We start from the raw sequence: 16,257 nt of genomic DNA, 5'->3' as shown, positions 1-16,257 counted from the left end.
AATTACAAAAAAATATAAATATTAACTTTTATATAGATAAATAAAATAGAAGAGAGTTCAAATATCTTAAGTTACAAATTAGATATAGAATTCATCCATAAAAATTTTGATCTCATTTTTTTACTTGTAGAGCAAATAGAAGTAATAGGAATCGGTAAAATTATTCAAATAATAACGACACTTTCTTTACAAGGATACGCTATCAACATCATATTGTGGAAAATGGTGTCATTGAATAATTCAAAGTGGGGGTGAAACATTGTAGAAAGATAATTTGATGACTTTGAATCGTGCATGTAGAACGCCATGGATACTAGTAGATGAGAACTTTGACTTAAATGAGTGCCACACCAATATCGTGGAAAATAGTGTCATTCAATTCAAAGTTGCATGCAGCTTGGAGTATAGAATGGATCGTCCTCATTGTTCAAGCACCCAATTGAAGATACTCTATAAAGATTGTGGTCCTCCTCGTAGCTTCATTCCGTGGAAAATGGTGCAAGAAATTTAGAAGTTGCAACGTCAGAAATACTCTGGAAATTTAGTGAGACATGATAGTGATAGTAATTCATAGCAACGAATGGAGGTGCTCTACTATATATTGGATCCATATATGGTGCTATAACAGGCACATTCTTGAGTTCATACTTCACTTGTGATGAGCGTAGTCATGATGAGGATGAATAATCTGATTCTGATTGAAGCTGTTTTACTTCTTCTTGTTTGTGCTACTGCAGCAGGAGGAGCGGTGAAGTGCGCAGAGCGGGAGAGGCAAGCACTGCTGGATTTCAAGGCCGCCATGGTTGATGACTACGGCATTCTCTCTTCGTGGAAGGGTCGTGATTGCTGCCATTGGAACGGTGTTCGCTGCAGCAACCTCACTGCCCATGTTATCAGTCTCGACCTTCACGGTGACTTCATCGTAAATGAATATTCCTACATAGAACGATTTTTGAGAGGTAAGATTCCCCGCTCGTTAGTGGAATTGCAGCACCTCAGGTACTTGAACCTCAATTCCAATCGTTTTGAAGATTACCATATCCCTGAATTCTTTGGTAACCTCACCAGCTTGAGGTATCTTGATTTGTCATCTTGTGGCTTTGGTGGAAGAATTCCAACTCAATTTGGATCTCTTCCTCATTTAACATACTTGAATCTTTTTGACAATCGTTTAGAGGGTTCAATCCCTTATCAACTTGGAAATCTGTCCAAGTTGGAGTATCTTAATCTCGATCTAAATGATTTCCAAGGAACAATACCATCTCAACTTGGGAACCTTTCAAGCTTGCACGAGCTTTACCTTGCCGGTTCAGGTGATTCTCTCAAAATGAATGATGATGGACAATGGTTATCCACTCTTACCTCTTTAACCCATCTTGACTTGAGGTCTATATTGAATCTCAACAATTCCTATAACTGGATACAAGCCATCAGTAATATCTCCACACTAACAGAACTCAGCCTAATCAATTGTGCACTTTCAGATCATTTTATCTCTTCACAAACACCAATACTTTCCAAGTTCAAATTTCCTAATTCTCTTTCAATCTTGGATCTTTCTTATAACACCTTCACTCCTTCCCTGTTATTCCAATGGTTGTCCAATGTCACTTCCAACCTGGTTGAACTTGCCATTGATTCCAGCCTCTTAGAGGGTTCCACACCTGCCACATCAAATCATTTTGACATCACAATGCAATCACTTGAGCGGCTTCAAATATCTCATGATCAAATCACGGCCAGGGATTTCAAATCCTTTGCGAATATATGCACCTTATCTTCTTTGGAGGTGTTTGGTAGCGATTTGACTGAAGATTTGGAATCAATTCTTCATAATCTCTCTGCTGGCTGTGTCACTCACTCACTACAAGAGTTGTATTTGGAAAATAACCAGATGACTGGCTCAATACCTGAGGACCTTTCAATATTCCCATTTTTAAAAGAGTTGTCCCTTGATTTTAATCAGTTAAGAGGGAAAATACCTGACAATATCAGGTTGCCATCTCAGTTAAAGGCTTTGTCCATCATTTCGAACTCTATACAAGGTGGAATTCCAAAGTCATTTGGAAACATATGTAGTCTCGCATCATTAGACTTGTCCCACAACACTTTGACGGGAGAGCTTCCAGTTGCAATCCACCACTTGTCTGGATGCACAAGATACTCACTCCAATATTTGAATCTCCAATATAACCAATTCAACGGAACTTTGCCTGACATCTCAATTTTCCCATCTTTAACAGATTTATATTTGTCTCAAAATAAGCTAAATGGGAAGGTTCCTGAAGGAATTCAATTTCTGTCACAGTTGGAGACATTGATCATGAACTCAAACTCTTTGGAAGGGGTGATCACAGACTCTCTGTTTCATAATTTGTCTAAGTTGAAGGTCTTGGACTTAACTGGCAACTCATTCGTTTTGAAAATTAATCCTGATTGGATTCCACCTTTTCAGTTGCAAGTGATAATGTTGCAACATTGCATGGTGGGTCCGTATCTTCCAAAATGGTTGCAGACACAGAAAAACTTGATGCAACTTGATATTTCCAATGCTGGAATTTCGGATATCACTCCAGAGTGGTTTTGGGCTCTATCAACAAGGCTAAATAGGATGAACATTTCTTACAACAATCTCACTGGAATAATTCCAGATTTTCCATTGAGGCTTACGGAATATCCTTCTATAAATCTAGCTGCAAATCAATTTGAAGGCTCAATCCCGGCATTTTTACGAAGAGCTGTGTCCCTGGATCTGTCCAACAATAAATTTTCAGATGTTACTTCATTTGTATGTGCCAATGATACAGCTGAAGGATTAGGCCAATTAGATATTTCAAAGAATTATTTATCTGGTCAAATCCCTGATTGTTGGGAGAATTTTAAATCATTAGCATATATAGATGTGAGTAACAATAATTTTTCTGGACAAGTCCCCACTTCAATGGGATCAGTTGTTGAGCTTCGTGTATTGATATTGAGAAACAATAGCTTGACGGGGGAGCTTCCTTCCTCGATGAAGCATTGCAAAAATTTAGTGATGCTGGATGCAGGAGAGAACAAATTATCAGGAATCATTCCTTCTTGGATTGGAAGCAGCTTACAACAACTGCAAATGTTAAGCTTGCGGAAAAATCACTTTTTTGGAAGTATACCATCATCTCTTTGTTTTCTAAATGGCATTCGCTTCTTGGATCTCTCGGTTAATCATCTGTGGGGCCCAATTCCCAAATGTTTCATTAACTTCACTGCAATGACCACCCAAGAAAGGTTCTTACCAGATTATCATTCTTATATTGTCAACCACACTCTTGGAATATATGTGTATAATTATGATATAATTGCTTTGTTGATGTGGAAGGGTGTAGAACACATATTTGAGAATGATAAGCTGCTTCTAAAAGGTATTGATCTCTCAAGTAATCACTTGTCAGGAGACATTCCATCAGAGCTTGAGAATTTGGTGGAGCTAGTTTCATTGAATTTATCAAGAAATAACTTGACAGGAAAAATTCCTTCAGGAATTGGAAGGTTGTTATCATTGGAGTCTCTTGATTTGTCAAGAAACCATTTAGTTGGCTCCATTCCTTCTAGTCTTGCACAAATTGATTTTCTCTCTGTGTTGGATCTATCACATAATAATTTGTCTGGACAAATTCCAACTGGCACACAGTTGCAGAGTTTCAATGCCTCAAGCTACGAAGAAAATCAAAATCTCTGTGGGCTTCCTCTTGAAAAAATGTGTCCTAAGGACGGGCCACATCAAGAATCTTTGATCAAAACCCAAGATGAAAATGATGGTTTTATTCAGGCATTCTTTGCAAGCATGGGATTGGGATTCTTTGTTGGATTTTGGGGGATCTTTGGCACTATCCTCTTCAATCGCTCATGGAGACATGCTTACTTCCGGTTCTTGAACAACATAACAGAAAAAGTTATGTCAAGGTGGCAACGGTGGTAATATATGCAACAACTACTAGCTTGATTGGTAATACTTATTTGTTTATTTATTTATTTTAAGTTGATCTTATTTCAATTTTCGTTGATATGAAATATTGTTCGATTTATGGACTTTGAATGATGTTAATGATTTCTTATCTTTTCACTGATAGCGGATCAGCGACCATGTGCTGGCATCATTCTAGTCAGGTAGCAAATAAAGCAGCAGTACTTTCAAGGGATTAACAAAAAGTAGTCGTTCATGAAGTGAGTGTGTGAAACTTTAAAAGTAAATAAAATGAGTTGTGTATTTGTAACTAAGTACTAGTGAGTGTTACTTATTGATATATCAGTTTGTATTTGTGAATTGTAACTACCGGTTACCAATCAGTATTATGATGTATTTGGTTTAGACAAGAGAATATGATGTCTATTTTATATCTTTCATGGGATAATAGTCACCAAATCATTTTTGCATGGCAATGAATTTTCTTGAGAAGTTTGACTAGCAGTTCAATATGGCTTAACTGAATTGAGCTAAGTAGGAAGATGGGAAGATGTTAAGCAATCATTGTTTCAGATGCATCACAGTCATGCATGTGACATAGTTGTCTTGGATTTTGGTGCATTTGGTTGCATAACATTTATCTTACATTCGCTCTTTGCATATACCTAAGCCACAAGAACTCTGTTTTTCCCCTGTTTTAGATGCCTACTTCTTCTGCTTCCTTGCATTCATCATTGCTTCCCAGCTGCAATTCTTTTCTTCAATTCGCAGTTGTTGCATCCAAAACACGCGGTGTTATATATTGAACACATTTGAGGCCTTATTAGAACCAAGAAACCTCAAAGCAAATTCCGAAGGTTCATGCGTACTCATTGGTCCAACACCACCAGTTTTCTACGTGGGACCTTTACTTGCAACAAAAACAAAATCACAAACATACACGTGTTGTGCATGATGATGAATCACGAGTGCAACCTAGTAAAAGTGTTGTCTTTCGTTGTTTTGGAAACATGGGTATGTATGTTATCAAAAGAACAGTTACATGAAATGGCCTATCAGTTGGAGAGAAGTGGCCAAAGCCATTTTGGGATACGACTGAGTCGGATGAGAAGCAAACCAAAAAGCTGCAGTTTTGGGTGAAGATGGTTTTTCTCTCATTTTGCATTCACCAACAATCTCAATCATTTAATTCAGAAAAAGTAAGAGACGTATATTTTGTTATGGATTTTAAAAAAAATATTATATATTTGGATAAAGTATATTTTTTTGGTTAAAAAATTTAAAAATATTTTTAAATTTTATTTTATTTTAATTTTATTTTTAAATTTTTTTATTTGCATCAAATATATCTTTACCAGCAAAATTTCCAAAAAATTTAGATTTAATCCAGTAATAATACATGACAATTATGTCCAGTTTACTTGTGTTGAATTTGAAAGTTATTCTTATGAAATTATTGCTGCATTGATCTTAATTTTTTTTTTTGAAAAACAAGCTATCAGAGTATCAACGATATATTTGATGTAATTCGAAAATTTCTAGAACAAAATTGAAACAAAATAAAATTTAAAAATATTTTTAAAAATTATCTTCATGTAATTAATTTTCTTTTTATTTGTTTGTCGAACAAGTCGAATATGTAATAATTTGCATGTAATGGACAGAAATATCTTTTATATATATTTTTGAGGTGGGTGATGCATGATTCATGAAATTGGACAAAGAAGCCGCCGGATATTATTTTTGTTAGCCGCAGTAATTAAGATTCTAATATCAATTATCAATTGATCATTCCATCCAACCGCAGCAAACTCGCTTGCAACATGTATGTAAATACACTAAATTATGTTGACTACTTTGCATAAGAAAACATGCACTTATGTTTATTTGTGTATCCATATCAATGTCGTAAATCCATGTGCTAGTTTATAATAAACATAGTTGAGGCTAGCTAGTTTTCTTTAAATTAAAAAAAGTATTATCAAATATATATATTAGTCTTCAAAACGAAGTGATATGTTTATTTAAATGTGTATTTTAAAAAAAAAACGTGATTGGACATTTTTAAATAGTTGTCGTCATTCAGCACCAGCATCATGATAAAAATGGAAGATATTTTGTGTCCTCTATTCTTATTATTTTAGGTGCGATCAGGATGATGCATGATTGTTAATTCATTAATTCTTAATTCGTTGATTATTATTATTATTAGACATTATTGATGAAATAGGACAACGATCCGACGGATACCATCTTGGATAGTTGTATTTATTAAGTATAATCTAAGATCAGATTTGATCGATCCAACATCACAAATTGATTGATACATACATATTGAGTATATGACAACATTATTAATATGCTAGCTACCACTACGGAAGTACACTGCTTAAGTCGCTGTTCAAATCAATAATAACGTGATATGCTATTATTTAATATGCCAAACATGTCATATGCTATAACTATATACATCATCAGGTTTCTTAAAGTTAGATCTTTATATTTTTTTTATTAAATTAAATCTGGCGCATATAAAGCATACCCTATAATACAAAAGAAAATTGATAAACTACGTTGGATCGGAGATCGGACCACAGGTCCACAGCATTAATTAGGTACTATGAAATGAGTATTTGATTTAAGGTTGTTAATAATAAAAAAATTTAAATAATTTATTTTAATAAATATATTAAAAATTTTATATTTTTTATAAAAAAATTTAATTAATAATTTTATTATTTGTTTTATGTGTTAAGAATATATATTAGCTAAATCTTTGATTTAAATTTGAATTAAACAAAAGAAAAAAAAACGTGATTGAATGTTAATTCGTCAATTATAGTCAGCAGCTGCATGATGATAAAAAGGAAAGTTATATTGAACAAAACAAATTTCAATTTTGTAATCTGCACCACATTCATTAACTTTAAACGTGTGGCTGTTACATTGGGTAGCATGGTAGGTATTGTTTCTGTGGTGCCAATTGACCATCTTAGCCTTAGACACTCTCAAGAGCCAAAACTTTAATAATGAAATTATCATATCATACCAATTCTTCTATAATAACAATACAGTGGCTTCACTTGCATACTTGCATTTGAAAGGAAAATTGGGATTTAAAAAATTGAAATTAAAAGATAACGATTGAAAAAATGAAATTAAATTAAATTTTTATATTATATTTAATATAAAATATATTAAATTAAATTATATTTTAATATTATATTTAATTTAAAATAATAAAAATTAAAAAATAAATTTAAAATTTAAAAATTAAATAAAAATATTTTTTATAAAAAATATTAAAATTTTAATTTTTATTTATAAAATTTTATTTTTTATATTCTATTTTTTAAAAATACTGAAAAAAGTAAAATTTTAATTTTCTAATCACCAAACACAATACTGAATTATAATTCTTTAGTTTCCGTCTCTAACTAAACACTACTTTAGTATTAAAAACCAAAAAAGACAAGTTTCACAAATTTATGAATTTAATCTCATCCACAATTTTGTCAGAGAGATTATTCATAACACCTTAAGTAAGTGTTTGGTCAAAATTACATTTGAAATATAAATAGTTGGAGGCTCATCAAGTTTTGCTGCTGTTTCTACATTTGATGGTTACCGTTCAAGGTAATTAAGCTTCTTCTCCATTCTCTATTTTTTTAAAAAAATAAAAAATAAATTAAAATAAAATAAAATAAAATTCAGCTGCATAGTTGCTTTAGTTGACGTGTTATATGTATCTTTATTTCAATTTTGAGTGCTCTTTTTTTGTGATTTAATTATGAGCATATTGATTTAATCCAATTATCATATGGATTTGATGTTTGATCTGCACACTACTGCACTGCATGTGACTCTTTCACTTTACAATTCACAGTGACAAGTGTTGGATATACATGCTATTTGCACTTGCTCTGGAATGTATATACTTACCCGGCTACAAATTAGAGATCCAAAATTATTATTTAAAGTAACACCTTCAAGATTTTTTATAAATTAAATTCAATCTAAATAATAAAATTTAGAATAATATTAATTATAATAAATTTTTGTTATATTTAATTAATTTAATTAAAAAAATTTAATATATAATATTATTTTATTATTTATAATTATTTTTAATTTTTATTGTCATAGCAGTTGAAAACTACCATTAGGCATTTTTCTATAATTAATTTCAAAAGTAATAAATAAATCAATACGACTATATATTTAGTAAATTTATTCATTAAAAAGTGTTTTGTGACACTAATTTTAAAAAAATTAAAACAAACATATCTAAATAAATTTAATGTCTTTTAATTTAAAACATAAATTTAAAAAACAGTTTAAATAAAACTAAAATTCAACAATTTAATTTTAAACTTTTTAAATCCTAATACATCCTAAAACATCTTTTAAATATCTCAAAATACAGGTTTCATTCCATTAAATATCCCCTCCACCAAAAATCTAGATTCGCAGCCCTCACACTCCTTCTCCGTTGCGACGCTCCTTCCTGCCCTGCGCTCCTCACCTGCCCCGCGCTCTTCCCTCGCTACACTCCTTCCTCGAGCCGTGTTCTTCTGTCGCCCCGCGTTCTTTCTCGTCCCGTGTTCTTCCCATCTTGACCGCGCTTCGATCTTTTGCCAAAATTTGGATGTATAACGCACTTTTTGTCTTTCCCACCATCTCCTCCAAGACTCTAATAAAGATTCTATCTTTTTATGATTTTTTATCATTTTAAATGTGTTTACAAAATATTTAGTTTGTTATTTACTATTTTAGATATGTTTACTTAATTTTACTAAAAAAATTTATATTATATATATTTTTAAATTTAAAAATATTTTATTTATTATTTATTATTTTAGATGTGTCTTGAATATAATTAAAAAAATTATATCATAAATTAAATCACTTTTTTTTTCAAAAAATACTAATAAAAAATTATAAATAACGCTTTCTGGCCTCTTGTGGTAAAATATTCTATCTTTTTAAATCTATTTTTTTGCTTGTATTTGAGAGAGAAAGCTTCATTATTGTAAGAATAATTTTGAAACTATCATAGCTAAATAAACATAGTAATCTTTACGTTCGATAGGATCTATTTTTTTATAATTTTTGATAATTTTGGATGTATTTACAAAATATTTGATTTGTTATTTATTATTTTAAATGTGTGTACTTAATTTTACTAAAAAAATTATATTATATGTATTTTCATATATGTTTTAAAAATAATTTATTTATTATTTTGGATTGTATCTAATTTATCGAAAAATAAATAAATAAAAAGATAATTCTATAAAGCCAAGTACATATAAGATGAGAGTGGTCTGTATTTAATTGATTTAAAATATTTTTTCTCTTAAAAAATATGTTTTTAATGTTCTAAGATAAAATAATTAATAGAAATTAAACTTTTTAAAATGATCAAATAATATTTAAAAATTAAATTGTTTAACTTTCTTTTCAAACCCTAATTATTTTTTAATGAAAAATTATTTTTTAAGAAAAATAGAAAAACATATTTTTGTTATACTATATATTTTAAATATTTAGAGAATAAAGTTATAACAGAAACAATCTAATCTAGAGAGATAAATATCTTCTTTTTCTTCGAGATTATTGGATTAACTGTTAAGATAGAGTTAAGACTAACTAATACTTAGTTTTGAATGGATAATTAGAATTAACAAAGAAGCTAAATGAGTGGCAAGCAAAGAACTGAAGATTTGAAAGGCTTAAAGAATAGACTTACATGTGATGTGTTCACAGCTTCACATCGTAAAAGACAAAACATAACATGGCGGCTACATTGCCAACACATAAAACCACCTTCTTCCTTTCCTTTTTTATAAAATTTTCCATCTTTTTAGTGTTTCACAGAATCTTCTTTCTTTTCATATTTTCTTCTCCTCTCTCTCAATCATTTTTCCTCTTTTTTTCCTTCCTTTTCTTCTTTTGCTGCTTCTCCTGAATGATTAGACGTACATAAATTGTTGAAGCGCATTAATTTCTTATGTTCATGTCAAACTGATTGGGCTCGTTACATTTGCTCTCTTCTGTTTGGTTGTTGAGAATTCTCTGGAAACAAAGCAGAGAAAACAAAAAAGACCACTCTTTTCTGTTCCCGAGCTAGAAACAGCTGAAACTTCGGTATGTTTGTTAGATTCAATTCCGAAGTTTTAAAATTTTGACATGGGTTCTGCTTGAATCATTATACTGTGGTTTTTGGTATTTAAACATTCACCCATAGTAGCATTTTGTTTAGGCATGAATATTGAATTCATACTTTGGACGTTGGAGAAAAAAATATATTTTTTTTTTTAATTTTAAATTTGTTATTACGGTAGTTGGATTCAAACATGTTGTGGCATTTCATTCTATTGAACTTTGGCTTTTGCAAGTGGTTAATACTTAATTTAATACTTGTTTACTTAATTCAAGTTGATTCTGAAGAGAGATTTAAAAAAAAAAAAACTTTGAGAGCATTATCATTCTTAAATTCACTTGCCTGCTGCGCCTTAATTTCTTCTGTTCATATCAAAGTGATTGATAAAAAACCATTTTTCTGTTCCTGAACTAGAACCAGCTGAAATCTTTGTTAGATTCAATTTCAAGTTTTAAAATTTTGAAATGGGTTCTGTTTGAATTTTTTGGTATGTTTGTTAAACATTCACGAAAGTAGCGTTTTGTTTAGGCATGAATATTGAATATCAAAGTTGTTGTGCAGGTTTTGGATGTTGGGAAAAAAAAAAGGCTTTTTTATTTTTATTTTTAATTATTGGAGTTGGATGCAAACATGTTCTGGGAACTTTGGCTTTTGCAAGTGGTTGATAGTTAAAACACACATACCTTTGAGAGCTTTATAATTGTATTAGGTTGTCCAAAATCGATTCCGATTAGTTACATTCTATTGAATTATCGATATTTACGGTTTAATCTCGAAGGTAAATATATCGTTGTGGTTGGTCTTGTTGCAATTTGTATAGTGTTGGATGAACCAAGCTAGACACTTATAAATATTGTAAGTTTCACTCTCATTGAATACAATGTCTTCTGTTGCAGAGAAAGATGGTTGCCTTTGGAAAGAAGTTGAAAGACAGACAAATTCAAGAATGGCAGGGGTATGTATGTCTCTGCCTATGTCTTGAGGGTTGAAAATTTTCAACTTGGATATATCTGTTCTGCTCTATAATGATACTTTGGGTTCATAAGTTTGATAATCTTGTTGCAGATATTATATAAACTACAAACTCATGAAGAAGCGAGTAAGGCAATATGCTCAGCAAATTCAACTCGGAACACAAGATCGCCGCCATGTGCTCAAGGATTTCTCCCGAATGCTAGATAATCAGGTTTCTGTTGTTTTCATTTGCATTACTGCCAATGGTAAACTAGATTCTAGTTAGTTTAATTACTCTGTTGATCCCTATAGTTTCATCGAATTTTCAATTAGGTCCCTGTACCATATCAGATTTTGTAATTAAGTCCCTACCGTGACAAAAATGTTTAAATTAACGGAATATTCTGTTAAACCATATAGAATATTTAGTCAAGTGTTAAGCATATTCGTTTTGCTTAATGAAATATTCCGTTAATTCCAGCGTTTTTATCACGGTAGGGATTTAATTACAAAATTTGATATGATATAGGGACTCAATCGAAAAGAAAAAAAAAGTATAGGGACCTAATTGAAAATTCAGTAAAACTATAGGGACTGAAAGAGTAATTAAACCATTCTAGTTGCGAATGTGATTGTTCGAGTAGAATGTGATGATTCTGGTTGTGTGTTAACATTGGTTTCAATCACTCTCTAAATGTTACAAATCAGATTGAGAAGATTGTCCTTTTCCTTTTGGAGCAACAAGGGATTTTGGCAAGCAGGATATCGAAGCTTGGAGAGCAGCATGATGCTCTTCTGCAGGAACCTGAAATACACAAAATGTCTGAACTGCGAGAAGCTTATAGAGAAGTGGGACAAGACCTATTAAAGCTTCTTTTCTTTGTTGAGATGAATGCTATTGGTTTGCGCAAGATATTGAAGAAGTTTGACAAACGTTTTGGCTATAGATTCACTGATTACTATGTTAAAACTCGTGCGAATCATCCTTACTCTCAGCTGCAACAAGTGTTCAAGCATGTGGTAATATGTTTAATTCGAAACGAGTCTTCACTTGGACTGTCACATAAATAAATACAGAACTTTGTGAATGGCCATTGACTGATGCATTTGAAATTTGTAGGGAATAGGAGCTGTTGTGGGAGCCTTATCTCGCAATCTTCATGAACTTCAGAACCGTCAAGGGAGCTATTTATCAATTTATGATCAACCTACCCTTCCTCTCCAGGTTCCACATTTTAATTTGCACCAAACACTTACTTTGTTTTAGCTGGCTTTGGAGCATCATAAGGTTGTTGATTATCATATTTACTTTGTCTTTCATGCAGGATCCTGTCATTGATTCAATAAAAGCAGCGGTTGACAGGTTAACTAACTCAACAAACTTCCTTAACTTTTTGGGGCAACATGCTCTGATTATGCAAGAAGAGCTGCCAACCCCTACGGAGGAACATGTTGATGATGAAAGATACCATTTCATGTCTCTTATCCTGAACTTGGCAAACACATTTTTGTATATGGTCAATACATATATTATTGTCCCTACAGCAGATGACTACTCTATGAGCCTTGGGGCTGCACCAACAGTTTGTGGTATTGTAATTGGGGCGATGGCTGTTGCTCAGGTGTTCTCTTCGGTATATTTTAGTGCGTGGTCAAATAGATCATACTTCAGACCTCTTGTCTTCAGTAGCATAACTCTCTTTCTTGGAAATATCCTGTATGCATTGGCATACGATGCTCGTTCGTTATGGATTCTCTTGATTGGTCGTGTGTTCTGTGGGTAAGTAGTCTATTCCTGAATTTTCGCATGCCATGATTTTGATGGTACTTGCAAATAATGTTGTGTGCTTGAGTTGATTAGTACATATTGTGTTTACCATCTTATTTAGGAATATTATGAGGTAGTAGCAACATAAAGGCTTTTCTTGCTGATAAACACTTGGTTATAATTACAGATTGGGTTCTGCCAGAGCCGTTAATAGGCGTTATATTAGTGACTGCGTGCCTCTCAAAATCCGGATGCAAGCATCAGCTGCTTTCGTTAGTGCCAGCGCTCTTGGCATGGCTTGTGGTCCTGCATTAGCTGGCATATTGCAGACAGATTTTAAGATTTACAAGCTTACATTTAATCAAAATACGTTGCCCGGTTGGGTTATGGGTGTTGCTTGGCTGATATATCTTATATGGTTGTGGATCACTTTCAAGGAACCTTCTCATGAACCCGTAGAGAATGAGAATCACGTGAATAATCATCAATCAAATGATGGTACTAACTGAACTTATACTGCATCAATTTGTTGCTACTTGTTCAGAATGAGTGATAGTAGGCTCACTCATTTTTCTTTGCAAATATGGATTTTCTTCCCCCTTATTTTGTTGAGCCTCAACATGTTAATATAACATGACATGCTTTTCTCATGTAGAAGTGAACAATGCACTTGAACAAGGCCTAAAACAGCCATTGCTGATTACTTCGGATGATAAGGGAGATGAAGAAGCCGATCAAGATTATGATGATAGTGAAGAAGCTTCAGAAGAATCTCGGCTACCAGCAACTTCAATTCGGTCTGCATACAGACTGCTCACGCCATCTGTGAAGGTTTGTTCACAACTAACTGTCTCCCAAATAGTATGAATTTCTATTAGCTGCTGAGGATTTCATTACATGTAGAAGTTTCAGTTCATTGTGAATGTTAAGATGGAAAAAACTAATTCATTCACCTGAATACTCTGAACTGATTATGTTATGTCCTTGCTTATTTCATTCAATGTGCAATTTCTCCTGTTTTTTTTTTTTTTGGTAATAAATTCCAATGGCAAATGATCATTCAGATAAAATATTGGAATATCAGATATTTTACCTACCGAATTTGTTTAACATTTTCAGGTTCAGTTATTGATATATTTTATGCTCAAATACGTAATGGAGATTTTACTATCGGAATCTAGTGTCATCACAACATACTACTTTAACTGGTCAACAAGCAGAGTTGCACTTTTTCTCGCATGCCTCGGATTGACTGTTCTTCCTGTAAACATTGTTGTTGGAAGCTATATAAGCAACATGTTTGAGGACAGGTATTGATAATTTATGCTCTAGTTGGATTAAGAAAGATGCATGTAAGTTGATAGTAACACATATTTCTTCTTCATGTTGAAGAAGAAGTGAAGGAAATTGAAACCATTTTATATATTAGATTGAGATCCTCACTTACTCCATCTTTTGTGGATCATTCAGAACCATGATATTGTTCAAAATTCTCCTCTTGCATCTAAGTGATCAGATTCGAATTTTATTCATCTGTTTCAGGCAAATTCTGTTGGTATCGGAAATTATGGTTTGCATTGGTGTACTCCTTAGCTTCCATTTGATTATTCCATACTCCGTGCCACAATACATATGTTCTGGCCTCCTTTTGTTTGTTTCTGCAGAAGTACTTGAAGGTAAGATAATAAGATCTGATATTTTGCTGCACTATTTATGATTGTCGAAAGTCGACAAAATTATATTTCTCCTGACCCTATGCTGATGTGGGATGCTTGTGTACTAGGCTATCGACTATACTACGTGTATACCAAAATTAGCTTCCAGTATAAAATACATGTCGGAATACAAATACACATTGAAAATAAATTAAACCACACATGTATTTATACACAAATACATTGGTGGCTGATTTTGGTGTACGAATAGCATTTTTGTTATGTATGCTGCACATGGAATATGTCAAATAATTTCTTGTATATAGACATAATTTGTATCAAGAAACATTTACATTTCGGATGCACCAATTTTCTCAATCCAACAATTATTGGATGGAGGGAGTAATATTATCTTAATGTATTGGTATAATTTAGTATTAAAGGATGCTTGATGCTTGATTTAAGCTGATGTAAATTGTTTTTAGTTTTTGTTTTTCCTAATAATAACATAATCATCTTACTATCATTTGTTCAGGTGTCAACTTGTCACTGCTTTCGCGAGTTATGTCCTCGAGGCTTTCTCGTGGAACCTACAATGGAGGGCTCTTGTCGACCGAGGCTGGAACAATTGCAAGAGTTATAGCGGACGCAACCATCACCCTGGCCGGTTACTTGGGTCAGAGTAATCTCCTTAATGTCACACTGCTTCCTTCACTCTTCATTTCCATAGCCTCCATCTTAGCAACATGCTATACCTACAATTCATTATATTAGTTTATGTTCCTGAGTTTCTCTGAGGCTGAGATGGTAAGAGTAGAATGCTCTTCAACATGACCTCACTTATTATCTGTCATTCTTTGTCTCCAGTCCATAATTTTGATTAGTTAAGTGATTGTGGCTTCATAAGGTAGAAGTAGTAGCTAGTCTTTCATTATGTAGGGTGACAAAATGTGAATTATTGGCCGAATAGATTCCTTAATTGTCACTAATTTTTCTGTGATAATTAACTTGGTTTAATTTTCTTAGATGTTCTAAACTAAATAATATGTTGCGCCATGGTGTGCCTTTTTTTTTTCCCTCCCAAATTTAGTTTTATAACATCTTGGTTGCATTCCACTAATTTCTACTCAACTAAGGAAGTTCATTTATATATATGTATGGATGTATGTTTATACATCCGCTAAGCTTAAATAGTTAAATGTACTAAAAAAGTTACGGATTTGGATCCTCTAAAGTTTGAATTTTACTTTAGAGTTTAGAGAGTAAAGTGTGGTCTTCTATCCTTGAATGGTTTCTCTTTTCTATTTATTCTTCGTCCCACCTATGAAATAAATGGTGAGAGATCACACTTTATTCTTTAAATTAAAATTCAAACTTTAGAGGATCCAAATACGTAAGGTTACAGCGTCATAAGTGTTAAATTACTGCTTGAAACAACTTTGGCATGGAAGTCAACCTTATGCATAAGGTTTTGCATGTTCCATTGAATTGGTTTGGATTGAATTATTGTTTTGTTTATCCGATCTAATTTCAAGTGGTTTGAATTGGATAAGATTGGATTTGCGATTTTGTAAATTAAAAAAATTAAATGTATATAACAAGTCTTAACATTAAATTTTAAATAACTAACAATAACATAATATGTCTTAATAATATCTTAAAATATTAATAATATAAATAAAATTACAGATTAGTTAAAATAAATAGATAAATTTTATTTTAAATATAAAATATTTATTAAATAATAATAATAATAATATATGAATAATAT

The 16,257-nt window shown here is 32.2% G+C and overlaps 2 protein-coding genes across 3 annotated transcripts; both read left to right on the top strand.

Annotated features, from left to right (window-relative positions):
- The first annotated feature begins 271 nt into the window (after positions 1–271).
- LOC112751880 (receptor-like protein EIX2) lies at positions 272–4,419 on the top strand. 2 transcript variants are annotated; one of them, XM_072217361.1, is made up of 3 exons: positions 272–586; positions 738–3,985; positions 4,110–4,419. In XM_072217361.1, exon 2 carries the CDS (start codon positions 800–802, stop codon positions 3,956–3,958), a length of 3,159 nt encoding a protein of 1,052 aa, XP_072073462.1. In that variant the 5' UTR covers positions 272–586; positions 738–799; the 3' UTR covers positions 3,959–3,985; positions 4,110–4,419. The 2 variants fall into 2 exon arrangements, with proteins under 2 accessions (XP_072073462.1, XP_025656961.1); XM_025801176.3 differs by having other exon boundaries at positions 272–3,985.
- Positions 4,420–8,412: 3,993 nt separating this feature from the next.
- LOC112751881 (SPX domain-containing membrane protein At4g22990) lies at positions 8,413–15,571 on the top strand. Its single transcript, XM_025801177.3, has 11 exons — positions 8,413–10,093; positions 11,006–11,064; positions 11,175–11,295; positions 11,772–12,083; positions 12,184–12,288; positions 12,389–12,843; positions 13,019–13,329; positions 13,487–13,662; positions 13,951–14,141; positions 14,374–14,507; positions 15,022–15,571. Exons 2-11 carry the CDS (start codon positions 11,012–11,014, stop codon positions 15,258–15,260), a joined length of 2,097 nt encoding a protein of 698 aa, XP_025656962.1. The 5' UTR covers positions 8,413–10,093; positions 11,006–11,011; the 3' UTR covers positions 15,261–15,571.
- The last annotated feature ends 686 nt before the right edge of the window (positions 15,572–16,257 follow it).

This window comes from Arachis hypogaea, chromosome 15 (genome assembly GCF_003086295.3).
Source record: "Arachis hypogaea cultivar Tifrunner chromosome 15, arahy.Tifrunner.gnm2.J5K5, whole genome shotgun sequence".
Lineage (NCBI taxonomy): Eukaryota > Viridiplantae > Streptophyta > Magnoliopsida > Fabales > Fabaceae > Arachis > Arachis hypogaea.
Note: the sequence above shows the minus strand (reverse complement) of the source record. Positions and strands in the feature narration are given on the sequence as shown.

Coding starts and splice junctions, on each gene's coding strand:
- LOC112751880 (XM_025801176.3), top strand. CDS start 659: ATGAGCGTAGTCATGATGAGGATGAATAATCTGATTCTGATTGAAGCT.
- LOC112751881 (XM_025801177.3), top strand. CDS start 11,012: ATGGTTGCCTTTGGAAAGAAGTTGAAAGACAGACAAATTCAAGAATGG. Junction 12,289..12,388: donor AACCTACCCTTCCTCTCCAG/GTTCCACATTTT, acceptor TCTTTCATGCAG/GATCCTGTCATTGATTCAAT. Junction 12,844..13,018: donor ATTGGTCGTGTGTTCTGTGG/GTAAGTAGTCTA, acceptor TTATAATTACAG/ATTGGGTTCTGCCAGAGCCG.